The 20,342-nt window shown below is 37.9% G+C and overlaps 1 protein-coding gene and 2 long non-coding RNA genes across 3 annotated transcripts in view; 1 reads left to right on the top strand and 2 right to left on the bottom strand.

The window, feature by feature from the left end:
* Positions 1 to 12,911, bottom strand: part of MBD2 (methyl-CpG binding domain protein 2) — a 79,765-nt gene extending 66,854 nt beyond the window's left edge. Inside the window, exon 1 of the mRNA XM_072606019.1 lies at positions 12,265 to 12,911. Within this exon, the coding sequence (XP_072462120.1) occupies positions 12,265 to 12,815 (551 nt within the window). The 5' untranslated portion in view covers positions 12,816 to 12,911. The remainder of the gene's footprint in view (positions 1 to 12,264) is intronic.
* A 96-nt stretch (positions 12,912 to 13,007) lies between these two features.
* Positions 13,008 to 15,251, top strand: LOC140501908 (uncharacterized). The gene is made up of 2 exons (XR_011966413.1): positions 13,008 to 13,991; positions 14,585 to 15,251. It is a non-coding gene; the product is annotated as an uncharacterized lncRNA (long non-coding RNA).
* A 1-nt stretch (position 15,252) lies between these two features.
* LOC140501907 (uncharacterized) overlaps positions 15,253 to 20,342 on the bottom strand; it is a 79,590-nt gene continuing 74,500 nt past the window's right edge. Inside the window, exon 4 of the long non-coding RNA XR_011966412.1 lies at positions 15,253 to 15,530. This is a non-coding gene — a long non-coding RNA (uncharacterized lncRNA). The remainder of the gene's footprint in view (positions 15,531 to 20,342) is intronic.

Genomic DNA, 20,342 nt, shown 5'->3' with positions numbered 1-20,342 from the left:
ATCCTTTCATGAAGTTTATATTTCCCCTTTTTTTTGAATCAGCATCTCTTTATATTCATTAATTTGCATATAAGTAGAATTATAACCATTATATCTCATGACCAACTTTTTAAAAAAATTTTCTTAAATGTAACATAATACTTTTGGTAGATTCCTATTTTTAGAAAGACATGTGTAGTTCTTCATTTCACAATATCTAATTACTTCAATTATGTATTTTGGCAGGTGAGAAGTTTATGGGGTTTTTTAATGACCACAAGTCTTTTTTGTAACTGCTGGCAATGCAAAACGAAACCCCAACTGAAAACTAAATCTAGCCCATCATAAAGGATTTATATAGGACTGGAATTTATTTACTGATGGAAAAGAAATTAAGCATGCTGAGTGATTAATTTTAACAATGCACTGTCTTTATAAATCAGCATTTCTAGTATAACTGTACAGTCTTAACTTTCTGGATCCTGACTATTATGAGTCAATTCTGAAGAAAGAGAATTATAGCAATCATAATCCCATCTTATCAATCTTCTTATTGCAAGTCAAGAAAGGTCATCTAAAAAAGAAACACATGTGTACCTGTGCACTATAGCACATTACTTGTGAGGCTCTATTTCAATTACGAACAAAAATGGTTATCAAAAAGAGTATCATTGCTCACTCTTTGAAAAAATCTTATACTACTATTTCACAAGTTATAGTTGACCTTCAAATTGCAACTTGAAGACTCATAAAGTAAAAGATCGTACAATGTGCTTCTAAGGAAATATACTGTATAGCATAATAAATATATGAAAATTACATCATCAGTTACAGAAGTACATGATATATAATTACGTACTGCAGACTAGTAATGCAGATATGTAACTAAGATTCTATAAAACATAACACATAAGCAACTTAGCAATGCCATTTTTTTACTTTACTACTATGATTAAAATTTTAAATTTTAACTAAAAATAAGTAAATATATTTAAAAATTTAAATGTTTTTGAAATTTTCCTCCAAAATGATTTTTAAGCTTATGAGGCTTACATTCTCCATTACATTCTCCAAAAAAAACAAAAAACAAAACCAAAAAAACCACACACATTGTTGATTTTGGTAGGGCTTTTTTGGTTTGTTTTAAATAAATATAGCCTTTGCTTGATAAAGTTGAAGTGGATGCCATCATCGAATAATTATATAATAAGGGTATGTATAACAATGTTTCACCACAAATGGAAAAGTATAGACTTTAAGCCAACTCTACGAAAAGATATGTTCTGTATATTGAACAGACTAAGGATAACTACAATTAAACTAAAATATTTTCTTAGTACACTGTGAATTAGGAAGAGAGTAATTTTTCCATTTATTCAGTGGAAGCAATTCTATTTGTGGATTTTTAAAAGTGATTTAGAATTTGACTCAATTTCCTTCAGCCACATATAGACAATTAAGAATCTTGAAAGTTCTCCATATATATGTATGTGTGTGTACATACTCACATACACACATACATGCACACAGAGAGAAATGATGAGCCATTAATAAAACAAAAGCAAGAGATAACCAAAGGATATTCATGTGTTTTACTGGTACCTACAGAATGTCAAAAGACTTAGAATAACACTAATAGCACATGAGACATCTACTTGTGGAGGACTGAAGGAAGAACATAGGCAAGAGTTGTGCATGATGAGAATGCATGGATGAGTTCTGATCTGAACCAATGATATGAGTATCCACATTGACCAGATCACAGATACACATGAATTAATCACTAAATGTATGAAAAATGTTCTAAATTCAAATCCTCTTCAGAAGCTACTTCTAAACTTATCTTAGTTAAATCAACTTCTAATCCACATTGAAGTATATGCATAGAAACAGCATTGTGAGGCACTTTCACCAACAGCAAACCCACCCTTACTTGGCTATACTTCAAGGAAGCTTAATAAAAATTCACTTTCCCTTGCTCACTGTGCTATGAAGCACACCATTTTGAATATTTGAAAAACACACCCTTTTGAAACTGCTCCCCAAAACAACAGTGAGATATTTTTTTCTGACTTGCAGTGATAATTTTTCAAACTATTTTGATCATGCAAATTCAGTAATAAAAAATCTAGTAAGAAATTTTATGACATTTGAGTGCAGTATAGTCACTGTAATATAGATCCCTATAACAGTTTTGAGGCAAGGCACAATGATGAAGCAATGAAACTAAACAGCTATGGAAGTACCTCCAGAGCTGAAATAGCATCTATGCAAAATGACCAGAATTACGTAAATTACTCTAATGCTTTCAACTACAAAACAAAAAAGGAAAGAAAAAAGTAATCTACATGGGAATTTTTTTAACATTTCAATCAATTTCATGGCAACACAAGGACCCAGGTAGAAAAATAGTTCACATTATAACAGGGGAAAGGGAAGTACAACAATTCATTTTAAAGATTTAAAAAAAATTTTTTTAAACTATATATCAATCCATAAGTACTTATTAGTTCTGATCAAAAAGCCCAACATTCTGCAGGCAGTAAAAGAATAAAGGCAAGGCTGCTGAAGGAAGGTACAAAAATACAGGGAAAAGTGAAGAGACATAGATGGAAAGTAGTAGTGAAGAGAATGGATCTTGGCGAGTCATCTACTAGCTCCCAGACCATTCTTTCACCTTTTTCAATAACCTTATTGTTCAGTCCAATATCCCTCTCCACTCTGAACTTTTATATTAAGAGACTTCAGCATATATGATATTTGCTCAATATTTAGAATCTAACAAGCCCCTTCATATTTCATTTGATCCTCACAAATCAGTGAGATAGGTATGATTATTAGCAGCAGCAGCATCCCAATTCTACAGATAAGAAAAAGTGAGGCTAAGAGAAGTGATTAAGTGACAAGCTATTAAGTATCTGAAGCAGGTTCCAAATTCAGGTCTTCCTGACTCAATGTTCAGTATTCTGTCAAGTTCACCAATTAGCTGTTTAAAATACCCTAAACTCTTAGTTCCTCAAACATCCTAATGCCCCAGGTCTTCTTCAGTCTCCCATGAACTTCCAGTCTACCTCAGCTTCATATAGAAATAGTCACACTCTTTATCTTGCCATTAACCATAAGTATTCTATTTCCATAATAAAAAAAAGAGTAATTCCTTTATCTGATCATAATTTCCTTCCATTCCATCTCACCACACTTTATTCCTAAACATATGCTTTGTCTTCACCATGCCCTCCATTTTATCTACTCCTCTGTATATATTCACAGGCTTTACCATCCCCTGATCTAGCTAGATTTTTATCCCATCCTAGTCTTGGTCCTTTAGTTAATCAGTTCATTTTCATAATATCCCTTTGCTAGATCACCATCCATATCCTCTCCTTTAACTATGGATGAATCCCAAGGCTCTGTCACGGGACCTCTTCTGTATTGTCCCTATACCTAAAGAAGTATAGAGAGGCTACATCAGCTTCCATGGGTTTAACTATAATCTCTGTGCAGATGACTCCCAGATTCATTTATCCCATACTAGTCTCTCTCTGATTCTCCAGTCTGAGTTATTCACTAACTGCCTATTAGATCTTTCAAATGGAATATCCCGTGTAGATCTCAAACTCAACAAGTACAAAATTGAACTTAATAGTTTTTTTTCCTTCCAAACCCACCCCTCTCCCAAATTCCCCTACTACTATTGATGGACTACACATAATAAGTAGCTCTGTGTCCCTAGGCAATTAACTGATCTCAGGTTCAGTTTCCTCATCTATAAAATAAAGACAATAATACCTACACCTCACCAAGCTGTGAGGATTCTCTTGGGTCAACCAGATTCACAACATAAGTGCCATTATCCCCCCTCTTCCTACCCCACATAGTCAACCAGTATGTTATCATTTCTACCTCATCTCTCATATCTTTTCTCTAGCTCCAGCCACCACCATCACCTTTTCCCTAAAATATTGTAGCAACCTCCTAATAGGTTTCCCTGCCTTCAAGTCTCTTCCAACTCCAGTTGCCAAAGTAATTTTTCTGAAATATGGGTCTGACGATGTCATTCCCTATACAATAAATTCTAGTGGTTCCCCAATGCCTCTAACATCAACTGCTTCATTTAAAATTGTAAAGCTTTTCACAACCTACTTTCCAGACAATATATATTTCTCCCCTCCCCACACTCTCTAGTCCAGCCATACTGGCCTCCTTGCTGTTCTTCACACACAATGCTTCACCACCCATCTCTGTGCCTTTGCACTGGTTGTCCTAGAGGCTTAGAATATCTCCTTAACTTCACTTCCTGGAATCTTCTGATTTTCTTCAAAGCAAAGCTCAAGTGCCACCTTCTGCACCAGATCTTTCCTGATGCTGCCAGCTGCTAGTGCCTTCTCCATCATAACTATCTTGCATCTGTTTTGTATATATTTATACATGTACATGTTTGCTCCCCCATTAGAATGTGAGATGCTTAAGGACAGATGGCCTAGATCTGAGGTGTCAAACTCCCTGTCTGCCTCCTGAACCAGATTAAAATGTAACAGGGAAATATTGACAAAAATAAATAAAAATGCAATAGAACATAGATAATGTCAATATGTGGTTTTCTAAGTTAATATGCGGCAAAGGGATCAATAGGTAGGGTTTAGTAGCACCTTTTTCTGTTTGAATCTGACAGCACTGGCCTAGGTCAGTGGATGTAGTAGATGGAGTAGGAAAAAAAGCAAAAAGAATATCTGAAACAGCTCTTATGTGAATAAACCAATTTAGATTCAGTTGATGAAAGATACCACAAATTTGGGGTGGGCTAAATCTGTGTGATTTTATAATTGTTCTCCCCAGTAGTGTTTGCCTTTTAGAGCAGAGATTGTCTGTTTTGATTTCAGGATCACAATTAAGGATGTTCTTTGGAAAGCAAACAGAAAACATGCATATCCTTCAAGTACCTAAAATACTGCATATAATTAATTCTCAAGTTACAGCAATGAAATTGGAAATGATCCAGAGAAGCATGCATGAAGACTTGCATGAAATAATGAAAAGTGAAATGAGTAGAACCAAGAGAATATTGTATACAGTAACATTAATATTGTTTGAAGAATAATTGTGAACAACAAAGTTATTCCTAGTACTGTAAAATTTCAAATCAACTACAAAGGACCTATATGAAGGAAGATGCTATCTATCTCCAGAGGAATAAAAACTGATAAACAGAAGTATGTATAGTTTAATTTTACATGTATTTATAAATCTGTGTCAAACTGTGGCTTTCTCTAGTGTGAGGTGGAGAGGGAGGGAAAGAGTTTGGAACTTAAAATGTAACAAAAATAAATTAATTTAATTTAAAAATTACTGCTCTGTATCCAATCTAGTGATAATTCCCTATGACTTTAGCTGCTTTGGTCTTTGAACAGTAAATATGATGTATATCATCAGAGCTACACTCAAAACCTTTTAATAACTCAGTAGAATCTGTTAGCATTTGTGTTCTGCTAGCACAATCTCCAACAATGTCACGTTAGTGGGTACAGTTCATCCTTAAACTTACAAAAAAATGACTTTACACATCTTTTAACTTTACATCATCTCTAAAGCTATTGTCCTCTTTTCTATGCCAGGTTATTACCAAATTTATGTTTAATGCTCCTTGCCTCAATTCCTGTACCACCTCTTTAATCCCTAGCAACCTGGCTTCTTTCCCCACTATTCTACTGAAACTACCCTTTCTCATGGTTACTTAGGGTTAAATTCAATGGGCTTTTTCAACCCTCATTCCCTTTGCTTGTTCTGCAGCATTTTGATACTGCTGATTCACCTACTCTTCCTTGTGACTCCTCTCCTTCAGCGTCTAAAATATCATACTCTACAAGTTCTCCTATGGCTTTTCATATTCCTTCCATCTCCTTAAATATGGATGCTCTCTAAAAATTTTTCAACCTCCTTTCTTCTCTCCCTATCTTTTCCCTTGATTATCTTAATGTTGTTCACTTGCCAAATGTACACTTGTCTAAAAGACTATTTTATGGAGAAACTCACAAAGGGTAAGCACTCACATGGTGGTCAGAAGAAGTGATACAAGACCACTCTCAAGGTCTCTCTTAGGAACTCTGGAACTGATTGTGTGACATGGGAGACACTGACACAGGACTACCCAGCATGGCATGGCTTCATCAAAGAAGGTGCTGTGCTCTATGAGAATTGAAGTAGCTCAAAATAAACTCAAGATGTGCACATTTAAAGCATATACTCCATGGAGTTGTGAGCTGATCCAACCATTCTGGAGAGCAATTTGGAAATATGCCCAAAGGGCTACAAAAATAAACATACTTTGAACCAACAATACTGCTTCTAGGACTGTATCCCCAAGAGATCATAAAAATGGGAAAGGGACCCACATGTACAAAAATATTTATAGCAGCTCTCTTTGTGGTGGCCAAAAACTGAAAATCAAAGGGATGCCCATCAATTGGGGAATGGTTGAATACATTGTGATATATGAATGAATACTATTGTGCTATAAGAAATGATGAATGGGAAGACTTCAGAGAGGCCCGGAAAGACTTATATGAACTGATGCTGAGTGAAAGGAGCAGAACCAGGAGAATTTTGTACACAGCATCAACCACAGTGTGTGAGGAAATTTTCTAGTAGACTTAGTACTTCACTGTAACGCAAAGACTTTAAAAATTCCCAATGGTCTCTTAAGGCAAAATGCCTTCCACATCCAGAGAAAGAACTATGGAATTTGATCACACAATGAAGCAGACCATTTTCTTTTGTATTATGTTTTGGTTTGTTTTATGATTTCTCCCATTCATTTTAATTCTTCTATGCAACATAACTAAGGTGAAAAACGTATTTAATATGAATGTATGTGTAGAACCTATATAAAATTGTATGCCCTCTCAGTGAGGGAGTGAGGAGGTAGGGGGGAAGGAGGGGGAGGGAGGGAGAAAATATCTAAGATATATGGAAGTAATTGTAGAATACACTGAAAACAAAGAAAACAAAAGAAAACAAAAGGAAAGAAAACAAAAGAAAAGTATCCACCCAAATGTTCACATGGACTATTTGTGCTTGACTTGTGGTAGAGAATTCCAAGCTCACACTGGTTGGATCAGCCAACAGAGAGATGCACTGTAACTTAATTCTAATATAATGATGTTGTTTTGGTTCTCTTTGAGAACAAAGGACAACAGCCTTGACTATTTCTTGTATCTTCAGTTATGACATCTATGTAGATGATTTGTAGCCTCTTCCCCTTGAGCTCCCGTATTTCCAAATGCCTGCTGAAATCTCCAATTAGATGTTGTGCATGTACTTCAAACTCAATATTATCCTCCCAACAAGTTGGCCTTCCCTTTAACTCTTCTATGGCTATTGATGGCACCAAAATCCTCTCCAAGCTACCCAAGCTTGAAAACTCCAATTTAGTTTTAATTCAATTAGTTGGCAAGTCCTTATCAATTTGCCTCCACATTTATGGGTATACAGTAAGTGCTTAACAGATACTTCCTGACACACACTCATTCCCTAGCTTCTACTCCCACTGCCACTGCCCTAATTCAGGTGTTTGTCACCTCTCTTCTGGACTACAATAATAGCCTTCTAACTGCCTTTCCTCTATCCAATACAACTTTCACACTGCAGAGAAATTTTTCTCATGCCTTGCTCCAATCAAATTTATTTCTACTAATACTAATAATTTACATGTTTATAGCAATTTAATGTTTACAAGGTGGCTATGAAGTAATTTACTCTAGTATTATCATTTTACAGATGGGAAAACTGAGAGGTCAAATAACAAGACCATAGTGACAGCTAATAAAGTGCCTTAAGTAGTATTTTAATCTAGGCCTCGTGACCCCAAGAAAAAGTCAGACCACTATGCCACATTCATCTCCTTAAAAACCCTTCAGCAATTCCTATTTGTCTACCAAAGGATAATAAACTCTTTCGCCCAATAACTATAGCTTTTCACAACTTGGCTGGATGGAACCAGTCTTTTCTTACAGCATTCCCTTTCATATATGTACTATTTTAGTCAAACCAGATGAATTAAGTATCACCAATCTTGTCCTGGACTCTCCTACCTCAGAACCTTTCCTCACATCTCTCCCCTCCCCCCCACCCCATATTTAGAATGTATTCTTCCTTTCCCCATAGCTACCACTTTAAAATCTTTCCTTTCTTCAAGGCTTCAATCAGGCAAGACTTCCTCCATGAAGCCCTCCTCAATCCCTCCCCCCACATAAAAGAAGTCAAACTGCTTCAAATTTATTATTTTACATTGTCCGGCTTTCTTCTTCGTATTCTATCACATTCAGTCTTGTGTTGGGATACCTCATACATGGCTATAAAGTCAAAGGCAGGGCCTTATGTTTTACTTCATTTTTCACCTTAGGACATGATAGACAAAATGTTTGTTGAATTGAAAATTATATTCAACATTTTATCAACAACAGTCACATTAATTCAATATCTTCAGGGGATAGTATCCAATTATTCCAAGGTCCTTTTCAGGGGATTATAACAGATCTGCATCAACAAGTTGAGTCTTAATGCTGTTAGCAGTAGAGAACTACTGTACATTTTTTATGTAGACAGATGACATGAAAAGATGTCTTAGAAAGATTAGTCTTGCAGAGATATGCAAGATTTAAATATGAGTCAGGAAGACCAGCTAGGAGGCTATAACAACAATTGAGGTATGACATGATAAAGTCTTAAGCTAAAATAGTGCACTTAACACACTGCCATACACAGGTACTTAATAAAGGCTTGTTGACTGACAGTAGGAATGGAGAACAATAAAAATGTCTTACTACTGTCCTCAAATGACACCCCTTTAAAAAACAGAACCTGAATGACATCATAGTAGTTAATGTGCCCTCGAGAATCTTCAAATGTCCTACTACTTAACTGGCAAACAAAGACACATTTCAACTGAAACCTGGCAGTCTCAGGGAACAGTTCAAATTGTTCTACAATTGAAAGCTGTCATAAATAGCCTATTTTTAGTTCAATTAATAAGTGTCAGTCACACCCTTGCAACAGACACTGATTTGTTAAAAAAAAAAAAAAATCAACCTCCCCCAGAGCTGGCTACAATCAGAGTTTAACATCTGCATGAACAATAGATGCAGGTGTTCAAATTACCACTCAGAATTAACTCTTCACACACACAACCCTCTCCCTATTCCTTTCCATGGATTAAAAATTACCTAGTCTTCTAGCAGATTTCATGGGTATTGGGTGGAAAGGGGAGAAGAGGTGGTAAATCTCCAGTAGGAGATAAGTGTGGAGAAAGAAATAACCAATACTGATTTGGGGAAGATGTAATGGGCATCTGTACTAACAAATCAGTCTAAAATTAACTCATAAAGGAACTCCACAGCGAAAGGGTTAAGAGTCATTCAAAATAGAAAGTTGTTATAAAAAGTAACTGGTATACATATCTGTGGTATCATAAATTTGCTATATATACAGCATATGCTGTATATATGATATTGGCTTGGTTAATAAGTCATCATATCCTAATATCCTAATACTTTGCATGACATTATTATCCTAATAATTTATTTTGTTGCTGCCCGAACTAAATACCTTATGGTAGAAATTAATTAGGAGCAGGAACATGAAGAGTGTTCACTATCATGAGAAATAGTTTTTACCTTAAAAGTGTCATTTTTAAAGAGCAAACAGAAACTAATCTATCTTTACTTTTAGTCTTCACATAACAATTTTTATTATTTCATAAATGTTTTTCCCATCATTTTTATTCCAATTTTGTACAAAATAGTGTAAGATGACTAAAAAGTTACAGTATATTTTTGAAAGAGAACTACAATTGGTCATTATTTAAATAACACTAAGTTACTTTACACTGAAATAATAAAGATTTCATAACCAAAATGTAGTTTGAATAAAATACCTCATTCTAAAAGCAAATAAAATGTGTTTTTGAAGAACTACTACAGTCCATAAAGTCTAAAACCAAAGGTTTTCTACTGAAGACACCTACTAATTGCCTCTTCCCGTAAGAACTCAATCTTGGGCATAGATATCCTTGTCAAATGTAACAACTTGATTAACATCAATGAGACACAATTCTTGTATGCTGTGTATAGCATCTAGAGAGAAAGATGCCCAAAAGAATCTGAGAGAAAGGTAGAAAGCTAGCATTTGGATACTTATATACACAGAACACCAATTATAATTGGCCCTGAATGTAATATTTTATACGAGGATGAACTTAAGAAGTAAGAAGAACTTACTGACATTAAGGAAATTCATGCAAACTTTTACTGACAATGTATACTCTTCCAAAAGATAGATATAGATTTATTTATGGGAAAATAAAATGTCCAGTCAAACAGCATCACATGTTTGTTTTAAACAGTTTTTCACTGTGTCTTTTTGTTGTTTCAAGACCAATGGACTCAGGCCAGATGACAGAATCTTATCTATTGCTATATTTCTTCCTAAACAAACCCATAAATTAAAGGGATCTGCTGAAATTCTAACCTTTTCTGAATCTCCATACATAAATGACCATTTGAGTGGATTATACTGAAAGGAGAAGCTAATCAGTAATTACCAACTATGCTGAAATAGTACTTTATATTTAAATATACTAAACCACCAAGTCGGCAAATTTGGATCAGCAACCACATCCTTACGAGATTTTTTAAAATTCTTTACATCTGTCTTAGTCTTGTCAAATACCGACACAAGAGATTTTCACTTCAAAAAATATTAATCAAGTGAATATCAGAGACAGAAAAACATTATAAAATTCAATCCAACTTCATGAAATGAGCAAGCTTCAACATCCTAACCTTACATAATTCTCTGAGAGTAAAAAATGTAATTAGTCTACTAAAATAGAACACTAAAAAGCCACTAAATATAATACATTCATTTTTATTGTTCTATTTATTGAGGACACTGTGGGAAAATAATAGAATTATCTATTGTGAAGTAGTTCCTCTGATATCATAAAACATAGCTGCTTTGTTGCCTGGGCTTATTAAGTCATCAAACCTAACATGCATGTAGACACAGCATGACTAATTGGACCCTAAGAAACTTTTTTAAAGGTGAAAAGTGTTGGAATTCTTTAGCTTGAAAAAAGTAGTTAAGAAGGTATTAAATAATACTCATTAAGTGTTGTGAAGAGTCATAAAGAAAAAGACCCTGATTAGCTGTTCTCCATTTCTACCAGAAGACAGAAAGAGGAAAAAAAACCTTCTTGATCATGAATTCCTGAAAAAAAAATCCTAAATTCCTGAAAAATAAAAGTTGCCAAGAAAAATTGAGCAATCTTTTCTGAAGATATGGGTAATTAATTACCCATGAGTCTCAAAGGTTTAGAAGACCTAATTCAATATTAATGAGTTAAATGAACTTCATTTTTTTTTTAATGAGAACAAACAAGGAAGGAAAAAAAAATCACCCTCAAACTATTGCTAATAGGCTGTTTTTAGAGACAATCAACAGTCCAAAGGAAAGGTTTTCTACTCCTCACCCTTGCTGGGAAGATTATGTTGCTCCTCGGAACCACTAAAACTTTGTTACTAGTACTTAAGTTTCAAAGGAGAACATGGTCCTGTTAGCAAAGAATGAGAAAGAAACACTAAGCATTCTACCCTAGTTACTCCGTGAAACATCCCCGAAAGTTACAAGTAACTAAAACCTTGTTACTATATATCTACATACATACTTATATGTGTGCCTACACACACCTAGTATTTCCACATGGGTATGATTAAACACTCCCGTGATTAATCTGTGGCTGACTGGGATAGTAGCCAATAGTGACTTGGTTTTACAGTTCTGGTGAAGAGCACCTTCTTTTAACCCTTCAGTGGCCTAACTTTAGGACCACAGTAGCGTAGCCTAACTCGTTCCTCTTCAACCCTATCCTCTGGACGTCTCTAAAACCGCATGCCTTCACACCAGCCCCTCCGCCCCAAGCACTCAAGGCTCCCTGACCTTTTCATCTTTCTAGCCCCCATCTTGGCCCAAGATCCCAGCAGTTCCTAACCCAGCATCGCGCTCCAGAAGCCCAGCCTAGGTCCCCACGCCCAAATCCACAGCTGTCACATCCTCCTCTCTGGCCCTGGCCCCTAGCCCTGACCCTTGACCTAAGGGCCCTGTCCCTGGTGCTCGCTCGCGCCCCTGTCCTTGGTCCTCTGGCTCCCTCCCACCACCTTCCATCACCCCAACCCCTCTTCTCCACTCCCCCCAACACCCCCCCCGTCCGGTCCCCCGCCCCCGGGGCGGTACCTGAAGTAGTAGACATCGCTCTTGCCGGCACTGAGCCCAGATTTTCGGATCACTTCCTCCTTCTTCCATCCGGGGGGGAGGGCCGGGCAGTCCATCCTCTTCCCGCTCTCCGGGGCCCGGGGTCCCCTGGGCCCCGGCCCCGCGCTCCCAGACGGGGTAGGGACCGGCTCCCGCCGGGGGGCGCCGCCGCCACCGCTGCTGCCGCCGCAGCCGCCGCTGCCGCCGCCGCCGCCGCTCGGGGGACGGCCGCGGCCCCGGCCCCGTCCCCGACCCCGTCCCCGGCCACGGCCCCGACCCCGGCCACCGCCACAGACGCCGCCGCCGCCGCCGGCGCCCCGGCCCGCCTGCTTCCACCGCCCCCGGCCGCGGCCGGCGCCGCCGCCGCCCCGAGCGACTTCCCTCCGCACGCCGCTCACCGGGGACGGGGCGAGCGCGCTGCCCTGACCCCCCTGCTCTATGGCGGAGCCGCCGCCAGCGCCGCTGCCGCCCGCTGCGCTCTCCCCCTCCTCCTGCTCCGGGCAGCAGCGGCCTCCCCCCGGGTGCGCGCGCATCCAGCCCCCTCCCCAGCCGGCGCTGCGCTTCTTCCGTAACCGAGCCCTTGGAATCCCGGAGACCCGCCCCGCCCGCGGCGCGGCGCGCGGGGGACGCGCGCGAGCATCATAGAGCGGGCGCGCACCAGAGCGGCCCTCCCGCCCGGGGCGTGGCCGCGGCCACCGCCTCTCAGGTCCTCCAAGTGCCCTGGGCGGCCATGTTGTCCCCGCCCCCTCGAAGCCCCTCCCCTTTCCTCCCTCCCCCTTCCACTCACCCCACCCCGCCACCGGGCGCGTGCCCGACCCCTGGGTGGGGGAAGGGCGGGAGCCGTTGATGGGGCAAGTTCTGAGGCCTGTGATGTGGACGCTTTTAGGATGTGATCAAGGGGTGTCCTCTTGTGCTTGTCTTAGTTCAGTTTACTCCCAATGGATAAGGGAATGACAGAGAGTTTATAACTTTTAAAAAATCAGCTTGGCAAATTCAGGGTAGTTGTCCCTTCTCCCCAAAGCCTTTTTACCATTAGGATCTCCAAGCACTTGGGGAGGGCTTGACTCCGCAGAGTCCGAGGAGCTCAGAAGAGGTCTGGGCCGGTCAGGGGTTTGGGGGTCAAAACTGAAAGGGACCTTGGTGGTCATCTGGCTCAACCCTCTCGTTTTACAGACGGGGAAACTGAGGCCTTAGCAAAAAGGAAGTAACTTTTCTTAGGAGGCATGTTATAAATAGGGTGGGGATCTGAACCTTGATCCTCAATCCAATTTTTTTTTACACTGTACCGGTTCTAGAGATGTCATAAGAGTGAATGTCTCCTAATAGCGTAATTATATTTAATGAATGAATTAAAAAGCATTTATTAGGTGCTTACCATGAGCTAATCTAATCCTAAATGCTAGAGACTTAGATATAAAAAACAGTACAGTCTCTGCCCTCAGGTGGCTTGTATTTTAATAGGGAATAATTACAAATACGGGAGAGTGGGGAGTTTTGAGTCATAGGACAATTACTGACTAGTCTTTTTCCAAGAATGGTAGTGTGAGTTCAGTCATTGTTCCCAAAACTAGAAAGGTAGGTGTGGGGAAGTCAGTAAAGGTGTACATGTAACACTATGGAAAGAAGATGGCCAGAGATCATCTCACCACGGTCCTGGGGGCATCTTGATATGTTGAACTAGTATTTATATGCCACCTACTATGTGCCAGGTGTGTATGGGATGTTCAGAAAGGACTAGCACCTTTGGTGTGAGGACTTGCAGAGCCCTTATCAGGGCTGCTATTCCACCTTTGGTGTCCACCTGTCACTCAGCTCTAACTTGTGCCTCCAAGGAACTATATATAGTACACAGTGGCCACACCCTAGTTTAGCCTTCTGGACAGACTGGATGAACCAGGTAGAGTAACCAACAGGCCTCAAACCTGTCTGTGAGTTAGGGGGATGTTAATCCCAAGCATGTGAAGGCATCCCCCTGGGATTGCCCAATGGGGCAATGCAAAGAATTTGTTCCAACAGCCATAAAGGTGGCTAAAGCAGGCACTATGGAATGCTTAGAGCTTGGTCAGACTTTCCATAGGGGACCATTACCAATCATCCTGACTTTTGTCTTGCCAATGGACTTCTATGACTCTAGAAAAGAGAGACTGAGAACTTTGTGCAACGCTGCCTCACTTCTATCTAATTCACCCATGAGCTAAGACTCCACACAGTGATGTCATTGGTCTTCTTTGAAAATAAAGGAGGAACAACAACTATGTTCCAGACTTTGTAAATTGCAAACGTTCTTATCCCTATTTTACAGATGAGAAAACTGAGACAGGAGATACAATGACTTGCCCAGCCTTATATGACCAATGAATTAAAGAGCTGAAGGGAACCATCCATGGAAAATCGACAGAACTGTTCTTCCTGCTTCTGATCAACCACATGTGTGACTCAGAACTTGGATCCTTTGGAGATAACAAGCCCCTGGTTGCTTCCAGTCATCTGTAACTCAGTGTTGAACTGCTTAGATTTGAGATGATGAAGCAACCTCCTTACTGATCACTGAGCAGAAAGGGGTGACTCCTTCTCTGGCTCTCTTTTCTCCTGTTTCCATTGGATGGTCTTGTTACATGACTATGTTCAGTGCTTTTGTCACTATACTATGCATCCTGGTAAAAAGTTTCATTCCAGCTCCCCAGTATCAATTGCAGACCTTCAGTATAGTGGACCTAAACCCTTGGGTTAACCTGGAAATGCCTAGATCTCTTAAAACCTCTCCCCAAACCAGATTCAAATTATAATGTAAATGACTTTTGTCTCCATGAATTCTACTTAATATTGAATGATCACTTTATCCACTCCAAAAGACTCTTGGAGTTTGACGCAGAATTAATTCTATCTCTAAACTCCTAACCCAAACTTCATTCTGAAGGCAGAATGCAGTAAATACATTCTATGATGTAATAAAAGGAAATGATTTAGAAGACAGTGTCACGCTTATTTGTTTAATTCAAATGCATTTTCTTTGTCGTATAGAAACATCTTAGGGGAAATAAAAATATTTTACAATTCGGACCAATTCAAGTTCAATCAACTGTCTATTATTCATGTACAAATCTTTCCAATACAGAAATATTTGTATATTCACATACAGCTTATTCATCTTTCTCTCTTCCTGGCCCTAATCCATATTTGGTTTCTCCCAAACTTATCTGTGGATTGGAACTCGGAATGGGACATGTCATCAGTGGGGCAGGAGTCTCCTGGTGAACCCAGATAAAACAAAAGTAAACATTTAATTCATTTGTGGGTAATCAAGAGTTGACTATATATATGATGTCAGGCATTTATAATAAATATTTTGTTAGAATATTAAATAATGGAGTAAGGGTAGCACTGGGGTCCAAAAATGTATTGCATATTTTAAAATCACTCAGTTAACAATAATTAATTCAAATTACATTCTGTGATCTCATAAGATCATAGATTTAGACATGGAAGAAATCATTCAATACAGACCACTCATTTCACAGAGGGGTACATTAAGAACCAGGGGCACATTAGGTACCAGCAGTGGACTACCTTGCTCCCTTACCAGAATTAAGAGATATCTTAGCTTACAGTTTGCTAAAATGGTGATATCCAAAATATGGTCTTCCAAATGAACTTTATAACAGCACAACTTTTACTCTGTTTTTAAAATACTCTTTCAAAACTCTCTTCCTCCTGGTGAAACTGAGGTAATTCTGGGTTCTTAAAGTTTGCAATCAACAAAGGAGAAGCTCCACCAAACAAGAAAAGCTTTGAGTAGAGAGACCCAGGAATTTTAAGTTTGTTATTTATGAATCAACCTGCCTAATTACAGAGTGATTATTACCACATTGGTCATGGGGTGATGAATTCTTTAGCAGTAACAACTCACCAAGACAGTCTACAGATACATAAAGGGATTGTGACATGTTGCAGGAAGGTGGACCCACACTAACAAAATTATGAATCTTTGAAGTGTGGAAGTATAAAATTTCAAAGAATTTAAGATCAACTAACAGTCAAATTAAACTCTTCATTCAAAAAATATAGCTTTATATAGATAGTTTTAACATACTGGTTAGGTTCTCTAGAAAGGTATAACTAGTGCTTGGGGTGAGGAAAAGAAGAAACCCAAACAATTCCTTCCCTGTTCCCAACACTAACAGCATCAGTAGCCCTCTGTAACTCCCAACTCATGGCAAATCCTCCAGAAGCCAGCCATTTCAGACTTAGGTAAAGCACAGTAACAGTGAAATAGGAAGGCTGCTAAGAATAGGAAAGCAAAAGGAAGGGAAAGAAGAAATAAAGCAAGAAAGTAGAAGGGAAATCAATGGGAGGTTTTGAAACTGTACTCGTTGTCAAAAGTGAAAGCAAAGACCCAGAGCACAGCTCCACACTGTTACATTCAAACTCACTCAGTGGGTAGGTAGAACAATGCAATGCTTGTCAGAGATCAGATACACTGTGGCCGATATCCTAGGGTAGATAGATATGACATCGACTTTTTATTATAATTACTTTTACATCTTAAATGATATAATTCATTTTCTGTTCCTTTTTTCATGATGATTTATATTGATCATTTAATATTAAATGATAAATTATATTGTGAAAAAGCAATATGAAACAGTACTGCAATGTAATATAGAATCAAATTGTTCAAAATTAAGCAAAAGGGAAGCAACAAGGTGTCTATGGTGTAGGGAAAGAATGACAGCCCAGAGGTCTGATAAGTGTGCCTGGGTTAAGGAGAAAACCTAGTTAAGCAGAGTTAGCAAAGGACTGGCAGATAATGACAGATGGAAAGACTACAGAGAAAGAAGCATGTCCCTCTACATTTCAATATCAGTCACCTGCCTTAGCAGGGATGTACTGGAACCAGCTCACACAGCTTATAGAATTGACTATAAAATTTTCAGTGTGAGCATTTATACCTCAGAAATTTGCAACTTCTACAAATCAGGGTTTGATTTATTATTTTATTGATAATCTATACTTAAGAAAGTGCTGGAGTCAATTATTCAGTTTCAACTTAAATTGTGTCATGCACACATTTTTTAAGAGAGCTGTTCATCAAACATTTACCATATAACTTAAAGCTTGGTTAAGTAGCAAAAGTGATAGAAGTCTCATTAACTAAAAGCAGAAGTTCATCATAGTTATGACAATAAATCAGAAGGCCACTGGGTTACAGATGAAAAAAGCTGATAGATATAAAATCATTTTTTAAAACACAGAATTGTATAAATTTGAGATGCTGCAAATACTAATAGGCATTTCTACCCACCACTACTATTATTACCATGACTATTACCACCAATTCAATTCAATTAAACAAGCATTTATTGCATATACACATAAACTCCTACTACTATTAATACTACTACTAATGATGATGATAATAATAAAAACTATACATAACAACATTCAGTAGTATGAAAGTTCAAATAGCAAATAATTTCTGGTTTATTTATGGCTACAGTATATACCATTTGAGGGCAGATGAAAGTGTAAATTTCCATTTGATCAACCTCATGCACATGGGGCAAGTTGACCTGATTAAATCACAATTTTCATTTCTGATTCTCTCTGGGGGTTCCATGCAGATCCAGCCTCAATAGCATTGTGTTGAAAGGGGGACAATTTAGGTGTTTCAAGGAGCAGTCTGTAACACTTAAATATTTGTGCTATTATTTTATGATCAAGGAACAGAAAAGAGCTCATGTTTATTCTGCCAGTAGATGAGTAAAACTCTTGTCAGAGACAAATTAAATTCTCATCAGTTAGGTAGAGTATATTGTAAGTACCAAGTTTAGACACTTTGTATTTAAAAAGTATCCTTTTTTCTTTTCCTCAAAACATTTGACAAATAACCTTTCGTAACAGGAATAAAATACTGTATATTCTGCTGCATAGAGAAGCACAGCAATATTGTTTCCTTAGGGAATTAAGCTGTGTCCAATTTTCCCAGGCTAACATTCTAAACTAAGGGTGCTGCTGCTAGTTTTGTCTTTGGAATGAAGAAAAAGAGTTGGAACAAGAACAAGTCATGTGAAATTAGCCAGTCAAGCAAACAATGGAAATTGAACAAGCTGTGATCTCTTACCTAACAGGTGTGAGAAAGCAGATGCTGAAAAACCAACTGTCACCTCTTGGGAGATACATTATTTTTCTACAATGATGCTCATTCCATTTGCCAGGAAAGGCTTTAGAAAGGTCATGCAAATGAAAGTAATTCCTAATTTTTTTAAATAAGTGATAATGTGGATTTTTATTAGGGAAAAGAAAAGAAATTCATAGAATCAATGTTTAAAAGCCCTTTGGGAATATTAGTACTTCACAAAAATATTTTTGTTGATGAGTATAGACTCTATATTTATGTTCTTGCTTGGATTGTGATAAAATATTAATCTTAGATTGTGTGTGTGTGTGTGTCTGTGCGTGTATTAGATTTTCCAACTTGGGCAAATCCATCCCTCAGCCCCACCCCCACACATGCATACATATACGCTTCATGGGATGAAAGGATCATAGATTTAGAGTTGGATAAGACCTTAGAGGCTTTCAAGCCCAAACCTCTCCTTTTATTGTAGAAAGGTAAGTGACTTGTTCTGGGTCACAAATCTACTGAGTGTCAAAGACAAGATTTGAACCCAAGACTTCCTTGCTTCACTTTACCTATTTTAAAACCTATACTTTGAATTCAAATAAAAGTTCCATTCCATATTCAAAATAATCCTTGAGCATTAATCTCATTTTTACAGTCACATACAATTCAAGTATTGTTGAACTGATGTAGAAACCTCATTTTTGACCAGTACATATACTGCTTCAAGAAAATGCCCTCTTCCATTCAGAATTGTTCATTGTTCCCTATCTTGAGTATAAAATGAATGGCTAGAATTTATTTTTAAAAAAACACTAAAGAGGAACTTGAGCTCAACTAAACAGCTTTAAAGCTGTAATTAGTATAGTTTTATGATTCCCCTAAATTGGCTCAACTACTATTTCCCTAACTTCCAACTAAAATTAAATGCTGTTGGCACCACATTTCAGGAGGCAGAATGATACCTTCAAATACATACAGGTTAAATAAAGATTTTATTACCTTTTACTTGGAGAGACTACAGAGGAATTTTGTACTATTAAGTTCACATGAAAAAGAGAATTTATGACTTGGAAGGCAGAGAAAACAAGGGGAAGAGAAATAAGCTGAGGAAAACTTAAGTTTTCAATGCCTGGAACTTTTGTTCATGTTACCTAGTAACTTGGTCAGAGGTACATGCTTTAATAATACTGTTGAGAGGAAAGGAGACAAGATGGATGCTTGTTTGGTTTAATTACCTAGAAACAAAGAGTTTAATACTAGGAAGAAAAGTAAGTGTTCGGTTTTAGGCCACTAGTAACATACCACTTTATGTTCTTAAAAAGGAAATTTACTAAATGAACTCTAGAGTGGGAAAAGACATCATGTGCCTCCAAAACACGAGTAATGCACAGCCTTTTCACCAGGAGAATTAGGCTCAATTCCCATGGACTTAAATAAGATGATAGCATTGACAACTGTCCTGCCTGCATACATTTTTATAGGTTTCTACATTCCATGGGGAAGCCATCAACAAATCTGACTAAACTTAATTTGAAAATGAGACTTTTGTTTGACTTGCAAGCATCTTTTTTTGTTGCAGAATTTTCAGTGTTTTGCTTTTTAGAACATTTAATTCTTTTTCACCTCAAACTGACTTCATAGAAAAAAATTACTTCTGTCTTTCCTTTTATATTAAAAATGTGACTTTCTGGGCAAAGAATGACAATGCTGCATTGATTGTTCTTTCATTCCAAACCAACCCAAACTCTCTCCTCTTGTAGAGAAAGTGTTAACCATTTTTTTTTAGCATTTTAAACCTTTTGCAGGGAGAACTAGGGATCCTTTCTCAGAAACATGTTCTTAAATGCAATAAATAAAATATATAAGATTATAAAAGAAAACAATTTGAATGAAAATATAGCTTTTTTGTCAATTATGTTCATAGAACCCTTAATAT

The sequence above is a fragment of the Notamacropus eugenii genome, chromosome 4, assembly GCF_028372415.1.
Source record: "Notamacropus eugenii isolate mMacEug1 chromosome 4, mMacEug1.pri_v2, whole genome shotgun sequence".
Lineage (NCBI taxonomy): Eukaryota > Metazoa > Chordata > Mammalia > Diprotodontia > Macropodidae > Notamacropus > Notamacropus eugenii.
This window is presented reverse-complemented; position numbering and strand designations above follow the sequence as displayed.